General features: G+C 37.9%; 1 protein-coding gene across 1 annotated transcript in view; it reads left to right on the top strand.

Moving 5' to 3' along the window:
* The window catches only part of ACSS3 (acyl-CoA synthetase short chain family member 3), a 231,567-nt gene that overhangs the window by 200,902 nt on the left and 11,545 nt on the right, over window positions 1–19,120 (top strand). Inside the window, exons 11-13 of the mRNA XM_020993467.2 lie at window positions 1,731–1,794; window positions 12,907–12,988; window positions 13,984–14,106. Of these exons, the coding sequence (XP_020849126.1) occupies window positions 1,731–1,794; window positions 12,907–12,988; window positions 13,984–14,106 (269 nt within the window). The remainder of the gene's footprint in view (window positions 1–1,730; window positions 1,795–12,906; window positions 12,989–13,983; window positions 14,107–19,120) is intronic.

The raw sequence follows: 19,120 nt of genomic DNA on the forward strand, positions 1-19,120 counted from the left end.
ATTTGCTTCCAGAACAAAGCACCACTGAGCCATTGGTTTGACAGATTTTCTCATGTGGAAGCGTCACTGATTTTTTTTTTTTAGGGCAGAAATGCTATGATGAAGTGAGTGACTTATGTAGCCCTATGAAATGAATTGCAAGGAGTTCACCTTCAGTCTGCTCCCTGCATTCCTTTTGTTAGGAGGGCCCCTTTTGTGTTTCTACATTTCCAAGAGATGGTGATTGAGGGAGATGTTAAGCACATTTATCTTTTGGCCTTCTGCAACATTTTTACGTGTGGCTGTAAGAAAGAGTTAAGCTTTGCAGCCCTGTGGGCAGGCTAGGACAAAAGTCTTTCACTCTTCTTGGGAAAGTCATTTACATGCAGAAACTCTGCCTTGGGACTCAAGCCTCCAATGTTTGATACTCAAGAAAACACCAGCTTTTTCATTTTCCAGTTGTTTCAAGAGCTTCCAGAAATTCAAAAACATTGTTTTGTTTTTAAATTCACAACAAAGAAGTCACCTTTGGGGAAGGTGAAAGAAATGGCCTCTTTCTCTTCCCAAGGAAGCCATGCTGGTTTCTGTTTTTCATATAAAATAGGAGGTGAAGCAGCATCAAAGATTTATTAAGACCTCAGGACGACTTGGTGATTTATTTTCATGGGCAGCATATAATGAGAAGAGAACTTAATAAAAACCGATGCCAACAGCATCCTGTGTCATTTCAGAGTGGAGGCAGCTTAGTACTGAAAGCCATGTGACAGTGTCAGGAAAGTTATTAAGATCAGCCCTTCAAGGATTACAGCAAGATGATATCAAAGCTTAAATGAGGGTAAAGATCTCCTGGTTCTGATAGGTCACTTTTATGGGTGTGTATAGGTCGCAGTTGAAATTTGAAGACTTTTTTTGTGGGGAAGGGAGGGCTAGACCTGTTTAAATTAAGAGTTCTTTACAAGGACCCCATTAGTTTTTTTTTAATATGTTTTGTGTATTTTATTGATTATATTTTGACTGTAACATTGAACTCTATTTATTCAATTTCTTTTGTAATCCTATTTATTTCATCTTGTGTGTTCAAAAATATTATTCTGACAAGGGGTCCATAGACTTCAGCATAATATTGAAGGATCCATGATAGAAAAAAAGGTTATGACCCCTTGATTTAAAACAGATCCCGACTGTGCTGCTTAGGTCCTTTGTGACCTTGGAAAGTTTAGTTCATCTCTCTGGGCCCCAGTTTCTCCATTTGCTGAAAAAAGAAGAAGGGAGGAGGAGGATCTTGTAACTGTCTTTGAATCTTGGTGAATCTCACTTTTTTTTTTCAGATTCAGCTTATCTTTAAAGGGATATGAAATACTTACAATGGCATTAACAGCAAATGCCAACCATCACACCTTATTTTAAGGAGTCTTTGGCAGAAAAATAATGGTCCTCCATAGGCTCTGCATCTGTGTTCTGTTTTTTTTTTTGTTTTGTTTTTTAATCAGGAGTGCATTGGTTTTCAGCCTATTACTACTGTATATTTCTATTCTTGGAGGAAATATCTATTATGAGGAACTGTCTCTTAGAAATTAAAACATATTATTCTATAGAACTTTTTTGTTATTTGATTCAGGAGAATTATGAAGGTATGCTCTAGTTCTGTTTTTAGTTATTTGTCTGGAAATTTTCAACAGTCTTTTAACTTGCATGGCAGTATGTCACTTTTATGCAAAATTTATTTGTTTTTTTTTAATTTGACTTTACAGTTATGATTTTGGATGACAGTATGCAAAAACTGAAGGCCCGCACCTTGGGAAATATTGTGGTGAAGTAAGCAACATTTCCTGAGCCAACTCATAAGGCACCAGTCAGTGCCTTCAAGATCATATGGAAGCATGCAAAATGAGACAGTGTGGGGTGACCATTCTAATGATGATACTGATGATGGTGGTGGTCAAATTATTGTTCAGGACATAGCTCCTTCTTTCTTATTTGAATTCGGGGCGATTTTGTGGTTCTCGGATATGGGAGATTCCTTTTGACCAAAGAGTTATAGATCATGTCATGTATTCTGATGAATGATCTGCAGTCTCATTGTTGCAGGCCTTCTACCAGGATATATCATAGTCCATCCCCAGCTTCTCATCTATTATGATTCTTTTCTCTGTGGGACATCTTGGAATACAAATTGATTTATTCCTTTTGAATTAAGTATATTTAGTCTTTTCTTGGACAGTGTTTAGAATTAAGAGCTGCTCTTCAAGTCAGGAAGACCTGTGTTTAAGCCCTGCCTCTGGCATGCACTAGCCACATGACCCTGGAAACATCCTTTAAACACTCAGTGTTGCCACACGATCCTATGACTATAATTGGCAGATGAATTGCTGATCTGCGTTAGTTGAAAAGGTTTCTGAACTTATGAGTTCTTCATACCCTTGAAATGACAGGTCTGGATGAATTAAAAGAAAAAAGAAGTATTGTATTTGCCCTGGCAGTGGAAACTAAGATGCATGAAGCATGACCACAGGGGCCATGTAGCTTGTCAAGGATCAATAACTGATATTTATGACTTCGGTTTCTTTGAGTAATGTGGCTTTGGTGCATCCCATGACTGATTATACTCATCTATCCCTTTATAGCTAATGTTCTTAACTCTTTAACTAGGCCATGGATGGCAGGTGTAGAACTGAGAGGAGGTCTTGGAGGCTTACTACTGTAACCCCTTTATTTTGATAAGTGAGGCTTCCAGGTCTAGAGGGTGGCTTTGACTTTGACATAGTCACACAGGCGGTAATTGGTAGAGCCAGTCATGCCTAATGAATCCAAGTCTTCTGACTCCAAATCCAGCACTCAGGGGAGAAACAACTTCTTCTCAAGACTAACCTATCCTAGATAAGGATCTTGGGCCAAGCTTGTTCCTACAATGTTAAAAATGGAAGGAAACCAAGACTGAGAGGTATGAAATGACTGAAGATGGTTAATCTTGAACAGTAGAGTTTTCCCCCCTCTTTTCATTTTAATGAAAAGCAAAAAAGGAAATATAAATATTCATCTCTCTTAAAGCCTCTCTTACCTCATCTGACTAATGAAAGTTGGCAGTTTCTAATAGAAAGCAATTTGATCTGAAAGCAGAAGTAAAAAAAAAAGTTGTTACTTTCCTTTTAGGGATGATGCAAGAATTCTTTTTCTTATGTATTGACTATGTACAGAAGTGCTTCCTCCTCCTCCTCTTCTTCTTTTTCTTTATTGTTGTCTACTTCTTCTTTGCTATTGTCATCTACTTCTTCCTCTTCCTCCCCTTCTTCCTCCTCCTTCTCCTTCTACAACTTTTAAAAGTTAGTGATAATGATACTGATGATAAAAACTAATATTTACATAGTGTTTTAAACTTTAAGTCCTTCACATATTATCTCATTTACTTCTTCCAACGATCCTGTAAAGTAAGTGCTGCAGTTACTTCCATTTTACAGGAGAGGAAACTGGGGCTGAGAGATTAAGTGAATTGTGCAGGGTCACACAGATAGTCACCTAGCGTTTGTTAAGTGCCTGCCTTGTTGCAGGCACTGTGTCATAAGCACTGATTAATGTCTGACACGTGATTTGAATTCAGATCTTCCTGACCCCAAGCCAAGCCCCCTCTATCTGTTCTACCACCCAGCTGCCTATTATAGTTTTTACATCAGTTCATGTTTTCATAACTGAGAAACCATAACCATTTATGTGGTGCCGTGTGCTATTTAACCTTAATCTTTTTTTAGGAAGCTGTCAGAGACAGACTGCAAAGAGAATGTAAAAGAGACCAACAGAAACAAAGATCTGCCATAAATGGAAGGGGCCAAAGAAGTCTTGGGCAGCTAGGTTGGCATATTAGATAGGGCGCTGGGCCTCGAGTCAATAAAGACACGAGTTCAAATCCAGCCTCAGGCACTTACTAGCTATGTGACCCTTGGCAAGTCATTTAACCCTGTTTGCCTCAGTTTCCCTATCTGGAGAAGAAAATGGCAAACCACTCCAGTATCTTTGTCAAGAAAATCCCAACTGGAGTTGAAGAATTGGACACGAGTGAAACAACAACTGAAAAACAATTCAGACTTGTGAGAAGGGGGGTGGGAGGGATAAGATAAGATAAAATATAATGTACTTTGTATAATATGTGATATATATATATATATATATATGTATATGTGTATGTGTGTATGTGTGTGTGTATATATGTATATAGTATGAGACTGTTCAATTTTTCTTCATTGTGGCCCAGCACAATAGCACAATACCTTGTAAACAGTTACCACTTAATAAATACCTGCTGTGTGATTGAAATGACTTATATTCATACTGCTTCAAATTAGTGGTTTTCTGATACTTGGAATCATGCTTTTTAAATTGAGCCTAGGAGCAGAAGTTTAGAGAAAGAAGTGACCTGAGAAATTTTGGAGTCCAACCCCTTGATTTTATAGGTGAGAGAAATTCTTTCTGGGCCTTAGCCTGGAGATGTCAAATGACTTTTCCAAGGTGACCCATATAGTTAGATCTGAAATGCAAGTCTTCTGATTCCAAATCTGATGCTCTTTTTCACTGTATTGCAAGTTAATGAGAATGGGGATAGGGGTAGGACTGGACCTGTGATTTTTCTGTATATGGGGAAACTGTTTACCAGTGCAGGTTGGTTTCTTCTCTGTAAAGTTTCTCTGTTTCTTTCTGTCTGTCTCTTTCCCTCTCCTCTAATGAAGCAGAACTCAGATCTTCCTCAGGATATAAGATGCAAATATGCAACTATGCAAAAGAAGCATGGTAAAATATAGAATCTCATCAGTTGACGTGATGCGTAAGCTATGATAAGCAACAATGGTGTGTCAGCAGGGTCATGAGTTGGGTGCAGCAAAGGATATCTCCACTGACTAGGTGGTCACAAGATGGATGGGCTCTTCCTTAGGTTAGGCGGGAGGAGATGGTACAAGGTATACATACACTCCAAGAACATTCTGGGGAAGGGTACTCTCCATACCATGCCACCACCTGTACTTGGTTTGATCATGGAATTTGAGTAAAACAGCATGGATATACCTATGTCAGCATTCTTGTGGCTGCTCAAGTAAGCTGCATCTGGTAACCAAGTAATGAACATTACATTAATGTTTGAGGCCTATTATATCAGGGACCTTCTATTAGAATCTATATTCCTACATGACTTATAGAAAATATGGATTAACACATAATTTATTCTTATACCTATTATTAGGTGATTGACTAGATATGTATTACTAGATGAATATATTAAAACAATTACTAACAACATTACCCCTTATAAAATCATGATGAACTGACTAATACTTATTACAGTTTTGAGTAAGAGTACTCAATGAATCATTTCTCTCAATCTGTCCATTTCCTTAGGGTTGGTTACCCAACCTAGGAAGCCAGAGGCAGGACTATAGTACCACAAAACTGCCTGTGAAGAGAAGATGAGAAATGTGCAATAAAATCTGACTCCAACTTTTTGCTCTTCAATTTCGCTCTTTCACATAATTCTCCCACCTCTTGATACCACTTTCTCCATGAAGAGTTCCCTAATTAGTTATCACGTGATCATAGATTTAGAACAGGAAGGGACCTTAGTGGTCTCCCCATCCGGCCCCATCATTTTACAGATGATGATACTGGAGGCAGTGTTTCCTACTGATCATTCTTGGCCCATACCTAAAGCTTCCATGATTCGGCCCTCATTTATCGCTCCTCCGATACCCACCAGCCTCATTGCTTGACCCTAAAGCAAAGAGATTCCATACTTAATGTATCTATATGTCCTATACACCTTGGAGCCCCAGCTGTCATTTGTCTCAGAAGCAGGGATTATGTCCATTCAGTTTGCTTTTGAGTGTATAGAGCAGATGAATGCCTCAAAATTTCTTCCTTCCTTCTTCCTTCCCTCCCTTCTTTCTTTCCTTCCTTCCTTGGAGAGAAAGAGGAGGAGAAAATAATAGGACTATTTTGTTTAATACATGTTTATTAAAAGAACAAGCCTGTCGACTTCATTCGACTGTTAATTATTTTATGAATGAATAGCAGCACATTTTCTTAGAACTGGACCATTCTCTCTGCTCATTTGAGCAGGATCCCAGGGTCACTTGGCAGCACTGAGTTCTCCCTCAGGGGTTGACTTCAAAGCAGGTGGGTGGATTATCTGTGGTGTTTAATTATTCATGCCAGGGTTCCTTGTTTTATATAAGATAACCTGAACCAGTACTTGTGAAATACTGTGCAAGTCTCAAAGTGCTATATACATGCTAGCTATCATCATCAATATTATTAGTATCAGGATGTTTAATGTATTTTGAAAAAAGCATTCTCTAAATCTCTTTTTCGGAATCATATTTTCTGGGCCATTATATATACATATCTACATATCTACACATATACATACATATATACATACACACACACACACATATACACACATACATATTTAATAGGAGAAACAAACTGTTTTGGGATGTTAAAAAAAATGGGCTGTACCAGTATTAAAATTTAGGTCCAAAGATTGGGAACAATTTTCTTTCTTGCTTTTTTTCCTTTTCCATATCAGGTGATTTAGTATAGTTGATGTTTTTGCCCTCGTTTTATAACTGTATCATCCATTATGATTGGCTATGTAATTAGCAACCAAGAAATAACCATGGAAACCACCTTTCCCTTGTGGGTTCATTGGAATCCAAAATTGCAACAGTCTTTCAGTCCTTTGCAGGTTACAATGATTCATTTCAGCATGCTAAATAGACTGTCTACAAGGCTTGGGAAACAGTGTTTTTAAAAATCATGCATTGAGTTGATATACTTGAAAGGTATTTTGCATTTGTCACTGTGGCTGGGTATTTCTTGCAAGGGGAAAAAAATCTTTCTTTGTTTTTAGGAATAGGGGATTCTGAATGTGATCCATTTAGCAACTTGCAACATGGGAGAGAAATGTTATTGAATCCTCATCTTATATAACGTCCGGTATTTAATTAACTTTGAATCTACAGTTTCTTGTACAGAATTCTTCTCATCTTGTAGGCTTTACTTTCTGCTAAGATAGAAAATCTTGGGGATTCCTTGCTTAAAATCCTTTTTGTCTTTAGCACCTACTTGGAGCAGTTAATTTTGTAGGGGATGATCAGGACTTTTATGGGGTGCTTCCATAGTCATGCCAAGGGTTCAGGATAAAGGAACACGATTATGAGTCACTAGTTCACACATAACACAGAGGTAGGCAGAGAATGAAAAGAAAAACCCACTTAGTATGGCTAGAGAACACATTTAATAATCACTGTTATTAGGCACAAAGATGAAAGCTCTGTTTACAACCAGTTCAGTAAGAAGTGGTCAGTTGGTACTAGGCCCAATTCCATCTGATTCTGTGGCGAATTCTCAGATTTTGTTGGCATCTGTTCCTCTGCTGGTACACAGTGCTGGATGAGTTGAATAAAGGCTAATGATGTGAGAAGTTCAGTCTTTAAAATTGAAACAAAAAGTATAGTCATGTTTGAAGTGGTATCATTCTAAACCAAAATTGTCACTTTTTCTGTTGGCAAGAAGCCTGAGTTGGTGGTGTTTCTGTGAAACTTTTCTTTGCCAGTTAATTTCTTGAGTTTTATTAGGTGTGTGGCATTATATTCATACAACCTCTCTAGAACTTTACAGACCAGAAGACTTTAAAGATGATGGGAGCCACACCTTCCCATGGCTCTTGTTTTTTATATACCCATGAAACCCTCAAAATTCTCCTTCTACTGCCAAGATTGTGATTGATCCATACGTTCTCATCTTCTCTATCATCCTTGACCATATGTTTCTATAAGTCATCCAGGGTGGATTTGCCCAACATGCTCAAGTCTATACCCCTAATTATTTTAATGATAATATTTTACTAATTTAATATTTAAATAATATATAATGTTTAATATTAATAAAATATTTAATATTTTAATACCAGAATCCTAGGGCTGGGGACTTGGTCTGATTCAGGCCAGTCCCTTGTTAGTTTTAGTTCAGTATTAGAATGTAACGAGGCACTAAAAGATTAGACAATTTAAAAAAGGAGGTTTACTTAGCCATCACATAGAAATGATATTCAGTAAGGATTCTCAAGTACTTAGTTGGGTTAGCCGTGGCCCCTTCATGTACAGGAAATATATCTGGCCAGCAGGGCAATGTGTGGTGACTCAGGCAGAGTTTAATATCTGCCAGGTCTGAAGGACCTAAATCCATGTGGGCGAGCCTTTTTTATGCTCTTACTTGACATGGAAGCCTTATCAGATGACCAGAACCTGCCAGGAAGCTACATCAAGGTAGGTACAACTTCAGCCTTCGCTCCCCGGACCAATCAGCCACCAGAAATAGCTTTGTCACCTTTTAGAGGGGGGGAAAACTAGCCCAATCCATGTTGAGGGGAATTATGGTAAATGTTGGTCTTATTGCATGTACAGACCTTGAGCATTCATCCTGTTATCCCTAATTCTCAGATAAACTACTAGATCATCTTCTTGTCAGATTATAATAGTCTTGATGATATCTTTAAAACACTCTTTGAATTCAAGTAATTGTGGGAAATGTGTGGCAGAGTCCACATTTTCACCTTTCATGTTCAGTTACTTTAAATTTGATTTTTCTTGTACAGTCATAGTATTCCATAAATTCTTGACATCTAGCATCCCTAGGAAAATATTGGTATTGAAAAATGAATGTTTTCAATGAGATGCAACTTGAAATTCTTGAAAAGGCCACACAGGTTATCCAGTGGAGCACATCCTGCTATACTCCAGTTCTACTCTGAGCCCTGCTCATTGTCCATGTATAGTGCCTATCCAAGAGAATTGGATATTATGATGTAGCTCAATGGGATGCCCATCAAACCACACTATAATCTGCTCATTAAACAGGCTTCATCTTCTTGTATTTTCCTTTGTGGATTGCGAAGTCAGTATCTTTTGAGTGTCTTTTAAGGAGGCTATGCAATAGTCTAGGTTGCAAAACAGTCATCTGCAACAGAAGCATTTAGAGGACCTTACCATCTATAGCGAGGTCTTTCTGCTAGCTGGATTTTTCAATAATCATCCTGTGTAACCTAGTGAACACCTTTGGCAAGGATACATCTCTCCATTTTATAATTCACTTAATATTAATGATCAAGTCATTTAACAGAGACTCTAGTTTACAGAGGGCTGCAATTATATCTGTATTTCTTCTTCAGGATATCTTGTAATGAGTTTTGACACGTGCATGTGTGGCGTGTTGTTGGAGAAAACTCTTTAGGTTTTGTCCTCTACTGACTCAGATAGTTTTCTGAAATCAGTAAGCAATGAACTCAACAGAATCCAAATCTACCTGTCTCTTAGTGTCTGGCTGCAAAAATGTGGTGTACTGTAGAAAATGATCTGTGAAAATATCAGTGATCTCTTCACTTGTTTTCATCAAGTTTCCCCTTCATACATGAACTGACTTTTTCCATAAGTATCTCATAGAAGAAAAAAGAAAGTGTATGAGTCAGTAGTTGCTGACTTCTTTCTATTCTAAGTAATCACTGATATCTTCCTGTTCTACTTCTAGAGAGTAGAAGCATTGTGTCAATTAATAGGCTATTGTAACGGTCAAAATGAGAAGTGATGAGTGGTGATTGTGGGCAGAGAGAAAGGGACAGACACAAGATGGTGTGGAAGTAGAATTGATAAGACTTGATGACTAATTTTCATTTCGGGGCTGTGGTTGCAGATCTCCATGTAATGCCAAGAGAATGAGAAGGTTCCATTGGATTGGACTCCCTGCACTAGAATTGGAGAGACTTGGTCAAGCATCATACAGAACGGGAAGGCAGAGATGGCTTGTAAACAGCCTAAATGGAGGGAGGATTCACATCCATAAGATCACACATACATTTTAGGGTTTCAGAAAACACCTATAGCACTTCCTATGCAGAACTGCCGTGAAAATCAAGCAAGATAATGTGTTAAGTGTTTCTGTAATCTTTAAAGCAGATATTATTGTTATTATATATTTCAAGCCATGACACTTTTGTGAAGTGATTAATTGGCTTAATTGTGTTAATAGTTGTTTATTTTTAGCGGTTTAATTTAAAAAAATACTCATTCACCGGGGGTATGTAAGAACACCATGCATTCATTGAACGAACATTTACTGAGGATATAATCTTCAATTCAACAAGCACTTATTAAGTAACATATTTTGGACACTGCTGAGTTCAAGAGTTACAGAAAACCAAAATGAAAATATTCCCTACCATCAAGGAGTTTAGATTCTCCTGGAATATATACTATGTAGCTAGATAAGTCATAAGTCATAAGACACATAGCTATAGTATATAATAAATTAATAAAAGGATTTGTTCTGTAAAGTTTGGATTCAGTCAAGGGGCCACACTTGAGGACCTAGAGGGCCACATGTGGCCTAGAGGCTGCATGTTCTCCAATCCTGTTATATACCAAGTAATGCAATGTCATTTCAAGAGGAAGAGAGCCCTAATAGCTGGGGGGAGGGGGATGGGGCAGAAGAGGCATCCTATAGGAGATGGCACCTGAGCTTTGCTTGAAGGAAAATGAGAATTCTGAAAGGTCAGGGTGAGGAAGGAAGATTTACATTCCAGAGATGAGCATTATATTGTCCTGAGTTATGAAGAATATAGGAAGACTTAAGATGTGGCCTCTGAACTGAGGGTACTTACAAGCTAAATAGGAAAACATATACAGATAGAATGTGGTAAGTGATGCTGTATATCTGGAACAAGTATACCTGGGTTGTAACACTCAGAGCTATCACAAACTAGCATTTCACTCAATCTTACCTGTGAAAGATGGGGATTAGATTGTTGAAAAGTCTGTGACTCGATATTAACAACAAAATCATGAAAAAGTAACAGATGAGTGACATAGATAACGTTTTGTTGTTTGGTCATTTTTCAGTTGTGTCCAACTCTTCATGACCCCATTTGAAGTTTTCTTGGCAAAGATACTAGGGTGGTTTGCTATTTCCTTCTCTAACTTATTTTACAGATGAGGAAACTGAGGCATACAGGGTTAAGTAAGTGACTTGCCCAGGGTCACACACCTAGTAATTGGCTGAGGCCAGATTTGAACTCAGAAAGAGATTTCCTGATTCTAGGCCCAGCATGTTATCCACTGTGCCACCTGGTTGCTCTTTAGATAGTATTTATCTATAGGAATTTTCCTGGAAGAATGGGTGAAACATAGAATCATAGGATACTAGATGAAGAGCCAAAAGGCACCTTGGAGGCCATTGAGGCCAACCGTCTTATTTTACAAATGAGGAAACTGAGTCACAGAGAGGCTAAGGCACTCATCCAGGCTCATAAGTTAGTAAATATCAAAAGAAGCATTTAAATTCGTGTTTCTTCCTGATTTCAAGCTGGTGCTGTAGGCACTACCCCATGTAGGCAGAAAAAAGGAAGAATTTAGAGAGGAAGACTCCCTGGATTAGAAATGATGTTTCATTTCTTGGTCATCGACTACATTGGTGCATCCTTGTTATATAATATTCATTTTCTATTTTTTTGTCATTATGTGTTATGAGAAGTATTATAGCTTAGTGGATAGAGGGCTAACCTTGGAGTCAGAAAAATCTGGTTTCCATTTCTGCTTCAAGTGGACTCTAGCTATGTAACCATGGGTTATATACCAAGCTGCATTTGTGGGACGAATTTCCAAGCTGGGAGTTTGCTACCTGAATGATATAGAGGGAAAGACAGGGAATGCCAGCAGGAACTGTGTCTTCTTCAGTGCCAACAGAAGATAAGAAATAATTGGATTAAACAGGCAAAGAGAAGGTAAGAACATCAGATAGAAGGTCTAGTTCAGTGATCACGAACAATTCTCTGTATGACTTTTTTTTTTTTTGGTATGGCAGTTGGGGTTAAGTGACTTGCCCAGAGTCATATAGCTAGTGAGTGTTATGTGTCTGAAGCTAGATTTGAACTCAGGTCCTCCTGACTCCAGGGCTGGTGCTCTGTCCACTGCACCACCTAGCTGCCCCTCTTTATGACTTCTAAGGACCAGCAAGATGATGCAGTGAATAGAGTGCTAGTCATGGAGTCAGAAAGACTATCTTCCTGAGTTCAAATCTGGCAGCAGATACTTACGAGCTGTATGACCCTAGGCAAGTCACTTAATCCTGTTTGCCTTAGTTTCCTTATCTATAAAATGAGCTGGAGAAAGAAATGACAAACTACTCCAGTATCTTTGCCAAGAAAACCCCAAATAGGATCATGAAAAATCAGCATGACTGAAACAGTCGAATAACAAATGACCTCTAAGGTCCTTTCCAACTCTTTTTATGATCTTATAATTTATTCCAAGAAAGTAATTTTACTTCCCCTTACTAACCACAACATCAAGCCCCTTATTCTAATTTTTATTCTGTTATTGTTTCTAATACTCCAGTGACTGCTCAGCATAAAAATGGGCTAGATATGCATATGTCATAGAAAGAACAATTGTCCTTGACTTGGTTCAAATTCCAGCCCTTCACCTGTGTGACCTTGGAGAAGTCATTAGTTTCCCCCATCTATAAAATGTAAAAGCATCTATAAAACCACTGGATTGGTCTAGATGACAGAGATTTCCAGCTTTAAATCTATGATCCCATGGTCTTATAAGCCTGTTTAGACCTCAGTTTCTTCATCGGTAAAGGGGTGACTTCAAAGATTTCTTCTAGTTCTAAATCTCTTGTTCTGTGATCTCTGATCTTCAGTAGTTTGGGCATTTGTAGTCATAGCCTGTCTGGTAGATTTGGAGATGTGAGAGGAAATATAACTGTTTTCCATCAAATATCTGTTACCCACTTATCTCACTGACAATATACCCTTTAATCTGTCTACCTATATAGACTTTCATTCAATCTCACCTGCTGAATGCTAACTGCTCTGTATTTTCTCCTAAGGTTGCCTCTGCCTCCTGGAGCATTTTCGGGGCTCTGGAAAAACCAGGAAGCCTTCAAGCATTTGTATTTTGAAAAGTTTCCAGTAAGAACTTTCAGATCACTCTGCTCCTCATCAAACTTGTTCACACAAGGAAAAGCTAAAAGTAACTTGTCCATAAAATCTTAGAGCAGAAAGGAAATTTAAAAGGCCATGCGATGTCATTCCCTGCTTGAAGGGACGTGAATTGCTCAAATTGTTATTTAGCCTAGAGTGGGCATTTATCTTAATTTTAACCATTTGTGGGGTTGGTAGTCTGACTACCTCCCTAGATGGCCCATTTTAGAATTAGTTGAATCATTTTTCCTTATTTTCTCACAGCGAGGAAGTTCTTCTGTGGATCTAACCAAGCTCATTTCTTGCATTTAATGTTATTTCTTCTTTTAGTGACTCTTTAGAGGGGAAGAACTTTGCACTTGGATTAACAAAAATTAAAAAATAAAAATAAAAAAAAGTCATTGCTTCATGGTCAGTCTTCTGTGTCTTCAAACTTAGGGAAGATAGTTACCAGAGAAAACACATTGTATTGCTGAGACTTTATTTGAAGCAGTTCTAGCTTGGTTGATTTACTATCTGCTGGCATAGAATTTTGAGATTCTGTGCCGTGATGAGGCATCAGAGTAGAACAAGAGTAGATTAAACTATGTGATACCTTTCAAACATTAACATGGAAAAGTCTAATATTAAATCAAGAAAAAATCTGCCAATCAAATGTTGTGTGCTACTGATGGATATTGAAACAACACTTTCCCATTAGGAAAAGAAATTGGGTTCATAAACTTTGTAGCTCACTGTGTTGACTCAACTTGGATATATAGTAGAAACTTTTAATTTATTACTAGATGTTGAAAGATCGAACAGAATCTGGAAAGCTTTGAAATTAATTGAAAAAAAACCAACTCAGTGGCCTCATAACACCTAAGATTGGATGCAGCCATTTCTTTTATACTTTACAATGTCCTGAATTTAAATGTTAATGTATTAACTATGTGACAGCTAAAATATATTTGTTTTAATCTTGTGGGGTCTTGTGTTTACAGGGTTATTATGACACCATGGATGCTGGTTACGTGGATGAAGATGGTTATTTGTATGTTGTGTCTCGAGTTGATGATGTAATCAATGTGGCTGGTCACAGGATTTCAGCAGGTGCCATAGAGGAGGTATTAAAGAATACTGGATATTGAATTCTCTTCCTAAAAGTGAATGAGAATAGGGATAGGAATATGACCAAATCTGTGATTTCATTGAATAGGTAACTCCTGGGTGATGCAGAATTCTCTACAGATAAATGTTGGCACCTTTTCTTCAAGTTATAGTTTTCTAGAGTTGCCTAGAGCAATGAGAGGTTTAGTGACTTTCCCAAGGTCATACAGACAGTATTTATTAGAGGCAGGATTGGAATACAGGTCTTCCTGGTTCCAAGACCAGCTGTCTGTTCACTACACCATGTTCTCTCTCTGAAGTAGAAGATAAAATATGAATGGAATTCTGGTCAGCAAAAATATGAGTACTCATAGTCTCTGACACTTCACTAAGTCTGTGAGGTGGAGGGGGAGTATCCTGGCTGTGCTAAGATTGAGTTCATTTCAATTATCTGTGCATTTGATAATCCATCTGCGAAATGGAGATAATACTGTTTACATCTCATACAGCTGTTTGGAAGAAAGTATTTTGTACACCTCAAAGCATTATACATTTTTTTTGTCCAGGTTCTATGATTTCATTCTTAGATGCTATTCTAAATATGTCAACTTACTCTATTCATACAGATGGACAACTCACATGTAACTTAGTTTCAGAGTTGCTTGGGGCCTAGGTAATTCACTCTTTTTTTTTTTTGACTAGGCAATGGGGTTAAGTGACTTGCCCAGGGTCACACAGCTAGTAAGTGTTATGTGTCTGAGGGTGGATTTGAATTCAGATCCTCCTGAATCCAGGGCTGGTACTCTATCCACTGCACCACCTAACTGCCCCGAGGAGATTCACTCTTGCTCATGGTCATCCAGCTAGTACATGTGAGAGGCAATATTTAAACCCAGTTTCTTCCTGGCATATATACATATACATATACATATACATATACATATACATATACATATACATACACATACACATATATATATAAAATATATACATATACATATATATGTTCATGATTTATTATAATTGCTAGTATTATTATTAGGAGAGATAACATGATATACTGAATAGGACATAGTCAGAAGAATCTGAGTTCAAATTTTGCATTAGTCATTAATGGGTGTATAGATTAACCTCCTTGTGCTTTAGTTTATTCATCTGTTAAAAATTGTGGTGGGGACGACAGGAATGGACTTGATGGCTTTTAAGGTCCTTTCTAGCTTAAAATCAACGACCCTAGGATTATTTTCTTCTGGTCCTGACCCGGGATGGATGAATGGATGAAAAAGGATTTGCTAATCACATACCATATACCAAGTACTGGACTAAGTAATGACGATACAGATACAAAAAATAAGGAAGTCTCTAAGTCTCAAGGAGCTAATATTCTACATTTTATATTTTCATCCTGAATTTTAACAGATATCCCTAAACAAGAGAGAACATTTACATATATAAACAGAACAGAAAAATAAAATTATATGTGGAAATGTGAAACTTTATTGTATACAGTTTATGTTTTTAAAAATTAGAAAATAACAGGATCTCATGCTCTAATGTAGGAGACCCAGTATGTAGGGGAGTGGGAGTTTTGGTCTAGGGAATCTCTGAGGAAAGTGCAAAAGTTATTCATGGGCATGGGACAAACTACCATTTAAATGGGAGAAAATGTTTAATAGCACAATTAAAGCTTCAGTGAGATCAGCAAAAACAGAATTGGAGGTTCAACTAATCTCCTCCCCTAATTAAATGATAGCTACCTCCTGTAAAGTGGGGATTTATCTTCATTTACAGCACACTAGAATTTATCAGCCCTGCTTCTGTATACTTAGCTGTCTCTGTGGCAGCCAATTCTCTCATGCTCCACTGACAGGAAGGCATTTCATTAAATATTTTGGTAGATATGACCCATGTGTACTATTATTATAGTGTCACCATTTAAACTTGGCTTTCCTTTTTGTGAAACTTGGAAATTGAAATTCACGCCTCGACTATTTTGGTTGACTTGTCAGAAAGAGACCTCTTCCTACCTGAACTCTCCATTTCTTGCCTCTTTAAGGTGATTTCCTATTTCTAAGTACATTTCTTATAGTCAAAATTAATTTTAAATATAGCTTTTTAATATGCTCAGCATTTTGCTATCAATCAGAGTGCAATAATTTGACTTTATTGGGAGAAGATATGAAAATAATAATGGCAGCCAAGTATAAGGCATAGTCTACTTAAAAATATTGTAGTTGACAATGTATGAGTGTAGGTAGAGCTGAAGTTATGGAAGATGAAGGGGAAACATAGAGAACTTGAACCCCCAAAGTTGCCAAAATTCTCCCAAGTTTATAACTGGAATCTAGCCCAATTACTGACATTTTTTTTGATGAGGCAATCAGGGTTAAGTGACTTGCCCAGGGTCAGACAGCTAGTAAGTGTCAAGTGTCTGAGGTAGGATTTGAATTCAGGTCCTCCTGACTCCAAGGTCGGAGCTCTATCTACTGTGCCACCTAGCTGCCCTCCAATTACTGACATTTAACAAATGAATGTGTATAATATGCTCATGACTTCCAGGATGTCCACTTCACTTAACACCTGCCCCCAAATAAACTAATTCTTTTATTTTATTTTATATTTGAGGCAATTGGGATTAAGTGACTTGCCCAGGGTCACACAGCTAGTAAGTGTCTAAGGCCACATTTGACTCCAGGGCCAGTGTTCTATCCACAGTGCCACTTAGCTGCTCTTAGCTGATTCCTTTATTTACTATTGAATACTGAAGCAATCTCTTCCAGGGGTGGTGAACCTGCAGGCTTGAGGCTTCGTGTGGCCCTCTAGGTCTTCAAGTGCAGCCTTTTAAGTAAATCCAAACTTCACAGAACAAACAAAAATCCAATAAAAGCATTTCTTCTGTAAAACTTGAACTCAGGGCAGCTAGGTGGCACATTGGATAGAGCACCGGCCCTGAAGTCAGGAGTACCTCAGACACATAACATTCACTAGCTGTGTGACTCTGGGCAAGTCACTTAACCCCAATTGCCTCACAAAATATATGAATGAATGAATGAATGAATGAATGAATGAATGAATGAATGAATGAATGAATGAACGAACAAATAAAAAGATAAATAAATAAAAACTTGAACTCAGTCAAACTGGCCACACCCAAGGACCTAGAAGACCACAGGTTCCCTATTCTAACATATTTCATTTAATGTGAAGTTTCCATTGAAATCCTCCTCAAAGGGTAACCAGCAGAGCACAGCCTCGTGACAGATCCCCCACTGAAACCAGGCTTCGAGTACGGATTCAGTGATGGCCTTGGAGCTTTATTATCTGTGTACTAGCCCAGCTAAGCCACAGGGGGATGATTTTTAAAAATAATTTTTATTGATGCCTTTTTTTGTGTTATGTCAAAATAATGATTTCAGCCTTTCCCTCTTGAGCCAAAGAAAAGTAATTAAGCAAAAGTGTCTCATTTAGTGACTGCCTCTGGGATTGTATATAACATTCTGTCTTGTCGATTGAGGTAGCAAATGTGAAGTGATTTGCAAACCTGAAAGTGTTATATAAAAGCTAGTTACATAGTTAGCTAGTTGGCTGTGCTGATGGCAGGGGCAGTACTAATAGTGGCCCCTTGCTCTGCCAGAGAATGTAAGGGATAAATTATGTGTCATTAGCTATCTTCCCGGACCCTCAGTAGTTTTGCAATGACCCAGAGTTCAACTTACCTTTTTTTTAAAAATAATTACATTTTATTGATATTTTTTGTTTTTATATTGCCTGAATTTCCCTCTATATCTCTCCCCTTTCCACCTCCCAGAGAGTCATCTCATATAACAAAGATTTTTTTTAGTAGAAAGATGAAGAAAAAAATCAGCAAAACAAAACAATACAGTGGAAATAAAAATCTGAAAATAGGTGCAATTTTCCATACTCCTTAATGATCTTTTCATTAATATGGCTGTAGTCCTAGTGCATATTGTTCTAAAAGCTAACATTTGTGTAATGCTTTAGAGTTTGCAAAACCTATGTGTTTCTGTTTTTCTTTTCTTGATATCTTTCAGGGGGAAACATATAATTTCCCACAGTGTCCTACTTGCTGATGGACTATTCTGATGCTGCATTCCTCAGTTTTCTCATCTGTAAAATGGGGATAACAATAGCACCTCCCTCTCCAGGTTATTGTGAGGATCAAGTGAGATGAAAATTGTAAAGTGCTTACTTAGCACAGTGCCTGGCACATAGTAAGTGCTATATAAACCTTAGATCTTAGTGTTATTAGTCCTAGATTCAGGTCATACCAGTGGAGCATAGGTTAATAAATCTAGACATGGAAAGAAACTGAGGTCATCTAGCCCAATCCCTTCCTTTCTCAGATGAGGAAACAGAAGACCAAAGGTGTTAAGTGACTCATACAAGGTCACACAACTAGTAAGTGGTAGAGGAAGTTCAGATTGCAGTCCCATGACTCTCAAGGTCAGCCTTCTTTCACAAGTTTCTTATGAATCTGGAAGATTTAGGGAATAGGTGTGATGATGGACCCTATTTCTGTCATTCAAAAACCAGCCTAATTTCAAAGAGGCTCTGTAGCAGATTGGTCAATGGATAATGAATTTTGAGGGCCGCAGCCACTCAGTGGTTACTTTCCAAGTTGTAGAGGAACTGCTCTCTGTGTTGATGGAGGAACTGTCTATGAAATTACGGTTCCTTGACGTTGCTTAAATTAGGAGAAAATGGGCAGAATATTCCCATGGAGGGCTTTTATTGGTTTTCCTCAAGAACCACATTCAGTTTTTAGCTCAGCCACAACCAGAATGGGTTGCTTCCTTGTTTGTAAGTCATGAATCAGAGAAAGGCACATGGAACGTGAATTGACCTTTGAGAAAGGATCTCTTAGTGGATAGAGCCTGGGACTGGAGTTAAGAAGACTTCAAATCTCACCTCAGAACCTTATTACCTATGTGATCCTGGGAAAGTCACTTGACTTCTCTTAGCCTTAGTTTCTTCATCTGTATAATAGGAATAATAGTAGCACCTACCTCA

The sequence above is a fragment of the Phascolarctos cinereus genome, unplaced genomic scaffold (genome assembly GCF_003287225.1).
Source record: "Phascolarctos cinereus isolate Bilbo 61053 unplaced genomic scaffold, phaCin_HiC Scaffold_1;HRSCAF=81, whole genome shotgun sequence".
In the NCBI taxonomy this organism is placed as follows: Eukaryota; Metazoa; Chordata; class Mammalia; order Diprotodontia; family Phascolarctidae; genus Phascolarctos; species Phascolarctos cinereus.